The sequence below is a fragment of the Odocoileus virginianus genome, chromosome 23 (assembly GCF_023699985.2).
Source record: "Odocoileus virginianus isolate 20LAN1187 ecotype Illinois chromosome 23, Ovbor_1.2, whole genome shotgun sequence".
NCBI lineage: Eukaryota > Metazoa > Chordata > Mammalia > Artiodactyla > Cervidae > Odocoileus > Odocoileus virginianus.
In genome coordinates, this window is record NC_069696.1 from 49,551,199 (window position 1) to 49,563,582 (window position 12,384).

Sequence of the window (12,384 nt, forward strand, 5' to 3'; positions counted from 1 at the left end):
TCCTCACACTACAGATCTATAATCAGTTCTCTGCTATTCTAAAATCCAGAAGGGCCCGAAATTCTTTTTCACAAGTTTGTAAAGAGTTTATTTTCTGGCACAAGTTTATCCGTGGAGCATGTTGCTATTTATCATCTATATTTTACCCATTTAGTGTAAATACTTGAGTTTTGCTGAAGAATTACTGTCTTTCATTACTTTGTATGGACTTTCCACGTGATGCTAGTGGTAAGAGAACCCACCTGCCAGTGCAGGAGACCTTAAGAGACACGGGTTCAGTTCTTGGTTTGGGAAGATCTCTTGGAGAAGGACATGGTAACCCACTCCAGTATTCTTGCCTGGAGAACCCCATGGACGGAGAAGCCTGGCGGGCTGTGGTCTATAGAGTTGCACAGAGTAGGACGTGGCTGAGTGACTTAGCACGCATGGCTTGGTGCTGCCTCAGAACCTGCTGGCAGTGGTGTGTGTGTGTACAAACACACACACTCTTACACACATACCATATTACTTTACTAAAAAGCTGAAGCAGTTCTGAAATACTTGGCTCCAAGTGTTTTAGATAAGGAATTGCAGTTCTGTGCTAGAAATTCTGCCAGGTGAGATAAATTGGAGTTAAATTAATATAGAGAGTATGTACATAGCTTTATACTAATTTGTATTTGTTTAGTCCATGCTGGGTCTTTTTACTTTTATTACTTTTGTTTTTGCCTGTGCTGGGTCTCCATTGTGGTGCCCAGACTTCTCACTGCAGTGGCCTCTGTTGTAGAGCACAGGCTCTGGGCACACGATTTCAGTCGCTGCAGCCCGTGAGCTTGGTAGTTGTGGCCCACGGGCTCTAGAGCGTAGGCTCAGTAATTGTGGCTCATGGCCTCAGCTGCACCACAGCATGTGAAATCTTCCTGGATCAGGGATCGAACCCTTGTCCCCTGCATTGGCAGACAGATTCTTATCTACTGCACCACTAGGGAAATACTGTCCAGGCTGTTTTAATATTTGATTTTTATGTTGGGGTTATGCTGACTGTTTACCTTTGGGTTTTTTTTTTTTAACCTTTTTATTTTTTTCCTTCTAGTTTTATCAAGATATAATTGTCATGTAACACTGTATAAGTTTAAGGCATACAACGTACTGATTTGACTTACATATGTTATGAAATGACCATCATAGTAAATGTAGTGCCCATCCGTCATCTCATATAGACACAAAATTAAAGAAATTAAAAAATTTTTTCAAAAAAAATTTTTTTTCCTTGTGATGAGAACTCCTAGGATTTATTTTCTTAACAACTTTCATATAGAACATAGAGCAGTGTTAATTATATGTATCATGTTGTACACTATATTCGTAGTACTTACTTATCTGATAACTATGGAAGTTTATACCTTTGACTGCCTTTATCCTGTTCTCCCTTACCCTGTCTATTACTCATGTACATGTGGAATCTAAAACACAAAATACATGAACAGACATAACAAAATAGAAACAGTTTTAGATACTTCCAATCTTAGTGTAGCTATGTGACTAGATAATTCACCTAAACTAGTAGATTCAATTGCTTCTTCAGTAGGAGGCAAGATGATGTAATGTAGTGGTTAAGATTTCCTGGTTTCAAAACCAGCTCTGCACTTACTGGTTGTACAACCTTGACCTATTTAGTTTTGTTAAGTAAATAGATTAGTGTTACCTGTTTTATAGGTTCGTCATGAAGAACAAATAAGTACACTTAAAATTTTTAAAACAGTGCTTGGCATCTGGTTAGGGCTGTAAATATAAAAGTTCTGCTATTCTTGTATCTTCACCTTTTAGCTTAGTACTTGCATATGATAAGGACTCATAAATATTTACTGGATTGAATGCATTTCCTAAAATCCTTATTGTATTAACCTTGGTAACAGAGATAGTTGTCACTGCTTGGACTGCCAGTGTGGTAAATGAAATGTTTCTGATATTTGCTTAATCCTTCTTTCTTTATTTCTCTTTCAATTTCGTTTTTTTTTTCCCCCAGAGTCAAACAGACGTATCACTGGAGGGGCTATGCAACTGTCTTTTACACAGCTAACTATAGATTATTATCCTTATCACAAAGCAGGTTTGTATAACAGTTTCTTTAAATTATGTAATTCTTGCTTTTAAATTATATAGCCAATCTATTGCATTTGTTTTTTTTTAATTTTTTAAGGAGAAAAGAGATCAAGACACTTAATATTTTTTCCCTTGGCCAGTATCTTATGAAGAAAATATAATTGCCATAGAAAACATTCATGTAGTTTATGTTGAGGATTATGTAGATAAATGGCAAATATAATTGTTAGAAATTGAGAAAGATTAGAATATAGAAGACTACATTTGTACTGTATTGTATTTTGTTAGCTGTGACAAAAGAAAGTTATTAATATGTTTTGCATTTTAAATTATATATTCAAAAATCAAAAAAGAAAGAAAGCAAAAGGGTAACAGTGATTTTAGTTAAGTTGTAGGATTCCAGGTACCTTTTTTGAAACTTTTCTGTACTTTCTAAATTTCATCAATAGGTAAGATTTAATAGATTCTTTAATAATTAAATATTGATAGGTACTCCCCCTCCCCAAATAATGAAAATGAAAACATGTACGTTTATGGCCAAATTAAGTAATTTGACCTTATATCCATTTTTGCATTTTGGTGGTATGTGACTTTTATTTTTTAATTCATACAAATAAGGAAAAACAGATAGCTATAAAGAGTTTTCTAGGACTTTTAAAATATGATCAAATTTTTCTCTTCACAAATTTCAATCTCCCAGTATTGTTCATTTCTGTGTTAGTACCTGATAGAATTTAAAGACTGTGGTATTTAGAGTTTTGTTTGAAGGACTTTGTGTTACTTTGTCTGTCCTCCTGATTCATTGGTTACTTACATATATTGAATATAATTTTTACCATAGAAATCTTTCTTATTTGCGAGGTAAAACTTGTAATCATAAAGTAGATTTCATTTTTTTAACCCTTTTATGTAGATATCACTTCTCTTAGTTGCTACAGAAAGACTTAATAATCCTGATTTAAAATTTTTCCTCCCGTGCTCGCTTCGGCAGCACATATACTAAAATAAAATTTTTCCTCCAAAGATATATACATACCAGTATATCAGCAGTTACTTTACCACACATCTTTGATGAAGAACCTTTTTTTCTGTATGGTATTTTCCAGGATTCTGTCTAATGGGGTTAGGCCGGGTGGGTGAGCATTTAATGAAGCTTGACCGCCAGTGCTGCTTCTTATCGAAACTTGAGTGATGGTCTGCTAAGCCTGGGTTCTAGATACAAATCCTCCCTGATGATTTTCTTTTGATACTCTCCCTCAATTCATATTTTGTGGGAAGATTAATGTCTGTAGTCAGTGAAAGCTTCAAATTTATTGGAAGATTAAAGAATCCCTTGAGAAAATGAATATATTACTAGAAGCTTTCAGTTCAGTTCAGTTCAGTTGCTCAGTCGTGTCTGACTCTCTGTGACCCCATGGACTGCAGCACGCCAGGCTCCCTGTCCATCACCAAATCCCAGAGCTTGCTCAGACTCATGTCCATCGAGTCGGTGATGCTATCTAACCATCTTATCCTCTGTCATCCCCTTCTCCTCCCACCTTCAGTCTTTCCAAGCATCAGGGTCTTTCCCAGTGATCAGTTCTTCGCATCAGGTAGCCAAAGTATTGGAGTTTCAGCTTGAGCATCAGAAGCTTTGCTATAATGGAATATGTGAAAAGTGCATTTTTCAGTGAAATACTTGTTATTCATTTTACAGGAGATAGTTGTAATCATTGGATGTATTTTAGTGATGCAACCAAAACAAAAAATGGATGGGCCAACGAGTTATTACATGAATTTGAGTGCAACGTTGAAATGCTTAAACAGGCTGTAAAGGATCATAATGTAGGTTCACCTCCTAAATCCCCAACACATGCCTCTCCCCAGCACACACAAACAGGTATTTTACCTTAACAACATTATGTCACTCCCTTAATATTAATTGTGTATGTGTATATGTGAGGATATATGTGTATGTTCACCATATGATATTTTATGTAAATAAGTATTGTGTTTAATTAATGTCTAAGAAACCTGTACCTCATTCAGATCATAGGATTATAGATAAAAGCACTTTATAAATTAATATGACTAATAGAAGTAATACCCCTGTAGAATATTACAGACTCCTAAGTGACAGGTAGATTTCTCTTTTTAACAGGAGTTCTACCAAAAGTTATTGTATGAGAGTTTTTTAAGTGTGATATGAGTATGATTCCCATTTGAAGAATAATTCTCACAAATAAGAAACTAATCATCATAGTAACTTACATTCTTATATCAGTTTATATGTAAAGTGTTTCCACATATGTTATCTTGTTTGAGAAGTTAGGGCTCATCTATATTTCTAGTAGCTGATTAACAATAAAAGAGTGGCTGTTAAAAATAATTTTACTCTAAATTGAAAGGAATTTTTGTTTCCTACAGAGAAAGATTCAGCTCTTAAAGGGGCTTCCAAAAAGGCTTCAGCGTTATCTCAACAATCCAAAGTGAAGTTAATGTCTAGTTCTGTTGTGGTTAGACTTGCTGATTTCAATATATACCAGGTATGTTTTATTTTTTAAATTAAATCTTCTGATAAACACCTTTAGTATCTCCTGCAAGCAGCTCTTATCAACTGTGCCACCATTTTATTTATAAATATCTTGACCAGTTTTGTGAAATGACTAAATTAGAATAGGAAATACCTGTTCATTAATTTTTGTTTGCATGGTTACCCAGAAATGGGCAAAATGTGAGGTTAAGTGCTCAGTTTCCCATACTGCTAAGCTTGCACAAGACTTCTGACACCAACCATAGGTTTTTGGATTTCCCTGAATGGCCCACAGATTCGAGAATTCACTAGAAAAACTCACAGAACTCACTCAAATCAGTCCTGCTCAGCATCTCACTTATTGCAGGGGAGGGATATGAATTAGACAACAGGAAGAGAGCCCAGAGTGAAGTTCGAGAGGGCTCCAAGTTCAGAACATCCTTGCCTCCCAGGATGAGCATTTAATAATTTGCATGACATATTGCCCATGTAGTTGAATACAGTCTCTGTGGGTGGACTTGATCCCAGATGGCACAGCCTTCACCCTCTAAATACCACTAAGACTATCAAGTGTGGTCAGTCCCATTCTGAGTCATCTTGTGAAGCATATACTATCAGTTGTGGTCTCAGAGGTCTTCCATGAATAGGAAATTCCAAGAGTTTAGAATTAGCTCCCAGGAGCAGGAACAAAGACCAGACCTCTCTTTGGAGGCCGGATTCCATATTACACAAAGGTTTTCATGGAAGAAACTAAAATACAGTTTTTGCTTAATCAGACTAAGTATTGGCTATCCTGTGAACATTGCTTTATAGCTAAGGACTCTGTCCCATTTATACTAACAGTCTTATTCAGGCTATAATTATACAACCTGGTCTGATATCCCAATCGTTGAGACCAACACAATAGGGACATGAACCTTTTTTTTTTAAATAAAGGATTTCAAGTATATATTATCATTTATGAATTATTCTGGTATATTTTGATAAATCTATGTCTTTGAAACTTGGTTTTATCTGAAAAGTTTTCATTTTACTTAGTAATTTTTGACTGGGGCCAGTTATGCCCTGCAGGGGACACTTGGTGATATCTGAGGACAGTTGTCACAACTAGGGGGCTGTTGTCACATCTGGAGGGGGTTGCTGCTGATGTCTAGTGGGTAGAGAGTGATGCTGCTGAACATTCTGCAGCCCCACAGCAAAGAATAACCTGGCCTCAGATATCAATGATACCATTTTGGAGATGCATTGATGTAAGAGTTATTTTCTTATTGTACAGTTGTTTCTTTCTTAATATTCTATATGTAATGCATTATATTTGAATTAAGTTCATATGGATATGGGGAAGGAGGATCACCCGTAGTCCTGTATGATTAAGGATGAAGGACAATAAAGAAATCCCACATACACAGAGAACCAAAACAGAGCAAAAGTAACTGGAAGAAAATAAGATAGTATGTTCATCCCAGTTTGGAAAACTTTTTAACTATTAAAAGAAAAAGGAAAAAAACTGTTATCTACTAAAATAACGTGACACTCTAGAGTTGAAAAGAATTTGTTTCCATGAGTACATAGAAAAACTTACTAGATAATATAAGGGACTGACTTAAATTTAAGAAGACTGTACAGATAATCAAAAGGTTTGATTAGCAATTTATAAAAGGGAAACAAACCAGTGAAGAGTATCTACTTTGTGTGAGAAATATACATGTTTGTTGAATGAACAACAACAAAAAACTTTGAGATACATCCCTGGGTCTGCTAATAAGCAAGCATAAATAAATGAAATTGATAAGATGCTATCTGTTGAACTTTGGAGAGGTTCGTATACATGCTTTTGATATAATTATAATTAGCTGTTTTGTGGAGAGTGAAAGGTGTGTAACGTGAATCTTAAAACTAATAGTTTTTTTGGAAGAAAGCTCAGAATGTTTGATAAGTGCATTTATAGTTGTACTGTTATTTTTAAATTTTTATTGTGGTAAAATATATATAACATTTATCATTATAGCCATTTTTAAGTGTACAGTTCATTGACATTAAGTATATTCACATTATTGTGTGATTATCACCACTGTCCATCACCATAATTTTTTTATTATTCTAAACTAAAGGTCTGTATTTAGTTATATTATTTTTCATAATAATGAATTATAGTAAAGAATTATTATGAAGTGCATAGTTGGGAAGTAGTCTAGTCTTTAAAACTTGAATCTTGTCCTGACTCTGCCATTTATATATTTGTACTGTCTTCAAGAAATATTTTGTTGTTGTAAGCCTCAGAGTAGTAAATTTGCAAAGAAATTTGTACAAAATTGAGTTTGTAATTGATGAGAATCCAAAGAGGTTTTGGTTTTATAAGTTGATTTGTATTATTTTAAAACAGTTTCATGTGAAATTAAATATATAATAAAGATTACAGTGGCAGTTAATTATTGGAAATAGTTTTAAGAATTTGAAGTGATGTTTGTGTTGCATAAATCTTTGGTGGAAAGGGCTTTGTTTCATGTTACTTCAATAAACTTAATTTCTTTTTTTAGGTCTCTACAGCAGAACAATGTCGATCTTCCCCTAAAAGTATGATTTCTTGCAATAAAAAATCCCTGTATCTTCCACAAGAAATGTCAGCTGTCTATATAGAGTTCACAGAGTATTACTATCCAGATGGGAAGGATTTTCCAAGTAAGAGCATTCCCTGTTTGGTTTTTGCTTGTTCATTACTCATGAAGTTTTATTTTTCCTTGCTAAGTTTTTGAGTTTTATAAATGTGAAAAAAGAAAAACAGAAGTCTATTGTTCTTTACCCTTATAATCATTGTGTTTTGTATATAACTCTAGTAGAGCATTTTTACATACTTATTTGTTTCTGTGTTCTTTTTCCTTACTAGCTTGTAGCATCGTTCGTGTCAAGAACTGTGTACTATTCATAATTTTATTCCTGAGGTTTGACTCATTTTTGTTCTTAGCAGCTGTTGTTAAATGAAAGAATGAATGAAAGTTAGATTATTTGTAGAATAAGATCAATGTTTTTTCTTTAGCAAAACTCATTTATATTTCATTTATATAAAACTAAATATAGTAAACTGTAATGTAATCATTACATAGTAAACTATAATGTAATGTAATCATTCATTGTAAACTGGATGAAGTTACCCATTTAGCTATACAGAATTTGGGAGGCTGGATTTTGATACCCAAATGTATACTTTGGACAACTTTTAGCACTTGTCTTTAGTTAGAAACTTTGAGTTACATGAATTTTTATTTGTAAGTTACTTTATGACTATACATTTGTGTTCTTTGCTATTGTCTCAGTTCATCTGATTCTTCAAACAAAAATTTGCCTTTGTTCATGTAGTACCTTTTTCATTATTTTGGTTGAAAATCATAGTTGAAAAAAGGTGTTTAAATGAAATGGCTTATGTTATTTTTAATTTTAAATGGGTTAATTTTTAAGTGGAACTCCAAATTCTCTGGGCTACTTAGCCCATTTGTTTACTATTCACTTAATATAGGTTTTTAGTTTCAAAGGGAATTTCTGATGCTCATGTCTTTTTTGTAAAAAAGAAGATAGCCTGGAAATTACTTTGAAAAAAAAAAAATTAGACTATTTTATTTCAATCCTCATTTGTACCAATTGTTTAGGATCTAATCCTCACCATCTTCATGCTTTTCAGTGGTCTTTTTGTATGTTTCAAATGTGTTTTCTCTTCTACCTTCTTGACAGAAACTGAAAATTAAGATAGGTTAAGGCATTTGTTCAGCACCTCATAAAGAATAAAGTGGCACAGCTGAAACTCAAGTATAGGTTTTCTAAATCAAAATTTTTCCCACCCCATCCCATCCTCACCCCCAAATTATATTTCACTGCCCTCCAGTTGTTTACAATCATTTATCTGTAATTGGATAATCCTTTTGTTTCCAACACCCCCCATTGTTTTCCTTAAATAATGTCTCATTCATTGAACTAGTAATTTTTCTTCAGAGTAAAACCTATAGTTTCCAAGATTTCTGACTTCTAATCTAGGTTTCTTTTTATCAGTTTTGTTAATGTGCACCAAGGGAATTAAAATATTCTATAATCTATACATTTTCTTTTGATAAAAATATAAAATTCCTTCACAGCAATTTGAATCTGAGCTCCCTAATATTTAGGAGTGAAACTGGTTGGTTATGTTTAGCTACTTTTAACTTTTTATTATGGAAAATTTCAAACTTATACAGAAATAAAGAGCATGACATATTGAATCCCTATGTACAGGGATTCATTTGCAGTTTTCACATTTCATCTTTCTGTTAAGTGCTCCAACTTTAAAAATGTATAAACTTTTCTTTATAATTGTAAATATAGCATGCATTCATTATACATTGTATATAAAGAAAATACACCCCACCCCCCCCCCCACCCCCCCGGCAAAAAAATGCCCTGGAACCTACAGTTTAGAGAGAACTTCTGCTAATAAAAGTGTATCAGTTTGCTAAGGCTACCATAATAGAATACGACAGGCAGTGGTTTAAATGGCAGAAATTTGTTTACTCACAATTCTAGAGGCTGGAATTCTAGGTCGAAGTGTGGGCATGGCTGTTTCCTGGGAGACCTCTCTTCCTGGCCTCTAGATGGTTATCTCCGCACATGGCCTTTCCTGTGTGTGTCCGTTTTCTAGTCTCCTTATCACACCTGTCATACTGGACTAGGGCCACCCCTGTAAACTCATTTTGACCGTAATTGACTTTTTAAAAGGCCTAACTCCAAATACAGTTATTCCTGAGGTATTTGGAGTTAGAACCACAGCTTATCTATTTGAGGGCATGCATTTCAGACCATAACAATAGGTATAGTGTTGTTAGTCCTGTTTTGAATGTATGCATTTGTTTAACATACTTGATTTACATTCTGACCTTTCCCCTTAATGAGCCTAGTTTTCTGCAAGTTTATTTTAAATATCTTTAATAGCTATGTGATAACCTGGTTCATAAGCAGACGCCTGTTAGAGACTGCATATAGATCTTTTCACTGCTTAGTGTACTGAGTTTCTTCCTCTGTCCCAGATCTGCGGTCAGAGTTCTTCTGTTCTTCTGGGCTACATTTACTCTCTAGTTCTCTCTGTGACTGCCATTATCACTACTCTGTATTTAAAATTCCCTCTTCTTTTTTCCCCAGTGTGATTACCTCAGCAGCTCTCCCCCTTACTATCCTTGAAGATAAGCACCTCCACATCCCCAATAAGATGTCTCTGTTGTACTTTAATTTTTCTACTTTCATATATGTCTCTTGTAATCACCCATGCACTTTTAAAGGAAAGATCTGTGACCTTTTTTATATTCTTTGTGCCTAATACAGTACAGTAAATGTAGTTGGCTTCTTTGAATCTGCTGAAAGAAAGTAAATGAATGAAAGAAAACAAATCCTCTTCAAGACATTGTTACAATGTCATTTCTCTACTGGTATCTCACACCTTGTGTTTATTTTGCTTAAATTAGCATAGTTTAAAAGTTCTAGATATTCATACTGTTTGCTTTGGTAAAAGTAAATAGGTCTGAAATTTTGGAATAAAAGATCTTCATCAAAATACTCTGAAAATGATAATGGTTTTTATGAAGCAATAGATACAGATTTCAGGGAGTGATACACTCTAATTATGAATATTAGTTTAACATAAATTAGCACTAAAACATTTATTCAACCCAGAAGAGTCCAGTGTTTTGGAGGATCTATGAGTGTATTTGTTTGATTATTCAAGATATACTTGATTTTTTTACTTGGTACCAGATACTGTTCTAGGCTTGGGATTAAGTGGAGAATAGAACTTGTGAATTGTCCCTCCTCAAGAACTGTCTCACTTAGCACTTTCATAAGAAATTAGTCATTAGGCTTGGTTCTTTCATTTTAGAGAATTCAGATTAAGTCAGGTAGTAAATCCTTGTAGAAAGACGTGACTGAGGATCACAACTTTGATGTGATACTTTGAGCAAGAAGGTAAAATTTTTGAAGTTTGCTTCTTGGCGACTGTAACATTAGGAAAAGAAATCCAAACAATACCTCTTATTTATGCAGTCAGATTTAGATCGAACTGTCTATTTTTCTGTTAGTGAAGCATTGAAGATGTTTCCTGTCTCTCCAGACATGTTTGCTGCCATCCCCTTCCAGATACAGTACCACTTAAATTTTGTAAATAGCATTGTAAACTATTTTAATGTCAATGTGGAAAGAATAAAGCTTAAACATGTATTTTCTGTTCTCAGGGAAGATTTAGAACTATCGGTTTAAAAATCTTTCTAAATTTTTTTTCTCCGCAGTTCCATCTCCCAACCTTTATAGCCAGCTGAATGCACTACAGTTTACTGTGGATGAAAGAAGTATTTTATGGTTAAATCAGTTTGTGTTGGATTTAAAACAAAGTCTTAATCAATTTATGGCTGTGTACAAGTTGAATGACAATTCAAAATCTGATGAGCATGTTGATATTCGAATCGATGGCTTAATGCTAAAGGTACCATATAAACAAGTGGCTGTGAGAATAAAACCATTTTTACAGAAGAAAAGTTAACAGCATTGTAATTTCCAGGATTTAAGATGGGTACTCAAATATAAGTCAACTTCATTGCAATCTTAATTTTAATTTTAATGTTTTCAATTATAGAAGCTTTAAGCTTCCTCTCTCTTCCCCATTCCTCTTTCTCTACTTTTCTGCTTTTTTAATTTTTTCCACTGCTCATCCATTTGGAGGTGAGCAGTAGAGATCAGTTGTTTTTCCTTTATTCTTTGTTTTGTTTTTGACTACACTGGGTCTTCGTTGCTGTGCTCAGGCTTTCTCTAGCTGCCGTGAGTGGGGCCTACTCTTACTGAGGTTGCAGGCTTCCCAGCGTGGCGGCTTCTGTCCAGAGGGTGGTTTGTAGGCGCCTGGGCTGCAGTAGCTGCAGCGTGCGGGCTCCGTGGTTGTGGTTCACAGACTCTCCAGCGTGGGCTTCAGTGCTTGTGGCGCATGGGCTTAGTTGCCTGGCAGCATGTGGAATCTTCCTGGACCAGGGATTGAGCCAGTGTACCCTGCACTGACAGGTGGATTCTTAGCTACCGCACCACCAGGGAAATCCTAAATGTCATTTTTTCCCCCTGCTTCTTACAAGAGCTGATAAAAAATTTTTTAATAAGGGTAAATAATACAGTGAAGTTTTAAAATTGTGTCTGGGCTTTAGTTGTTGCATTTATTCTGTTATTAACGTCTAGAGGTAATGGAAAGTTCCTTTTTATTGCCACCAAGTAGTTGATAATCAGAATTCCATGGATATTTGAACTTTAAAGGAAGGAAGCTAAAAAAAACAATAGTATAGTTTGAACTCTTTGTTGTAAATATTTTGAAGACTGGGCTTTATTATCTGTAGAAAATAATTTTAGTAAATAGTTTGACCTATACTCCTATGTTTATTTTCTTAATAGTTTTCTCCCAAATAAATGACTCAAATGACAATTATCCAGTCATTCCATTTACTTATCTAGTGATCCTCTAGATCACTTGAATTTAAAATATGACAAAAAATTCTCTTTTCTAAACTTGGCACTTAGATACTCAGTGCGTATGTATATATACACACACTCAGGGCATACTAAACATTTAATAATTTATTTACTTGATTTAATTAAGTTTTGTCCCTTTTATTTTGTAATAGTCTACAAATATCTGTGTTATGTACATCTTTCATTGTGGTTTTTTTCCCCCTTTGGTTCTTTTCTTAGTTGTTAATCATTTAAGCCTTTTTTATTTGGTTTAATAAGATTTGGGGGGAGAGAATACTTTA

The 12,384-nt window shown here is 34.3% G+C and overlaps 1 protein-coding gene across 2 annotated transcripts in view; it reads left to right on the forward strand.

The window, feature by feature from the left end:
• The window catches only part of BLTP3B (bridge-like lipid transfer protein family member 3B), an 87,225-nt gene that overhangs the window by 50,002 nt on the left and 24,839 nt on the right, over positions 1-12,384 (forward strand). For both annotated transcript variants that reach the window (XM_020903636.2, XM_020903637.2), the window contains 5 exons: positions 2,006-2,089; positions 3,779-3,961; positions 4,489-4,607; positions 7,132-7,273; positions 10,888-11,081. In XM_020903636.2, the coding sequence (XP_020759295.2) occupies positions 2,006-2,089; positions 3,779-3,961; positions 4,489-4,607; positions 7,132-7,273; positions 10,888-11,081 (722 nt within the window). The remainder of the gene's footprint in view (positions 1-2,005; positions 2,090-3,778; positions 3,962-4,488; positions 4,608-7,131; positions 7,274-10,887; positions 11,082-12,384) is intronic.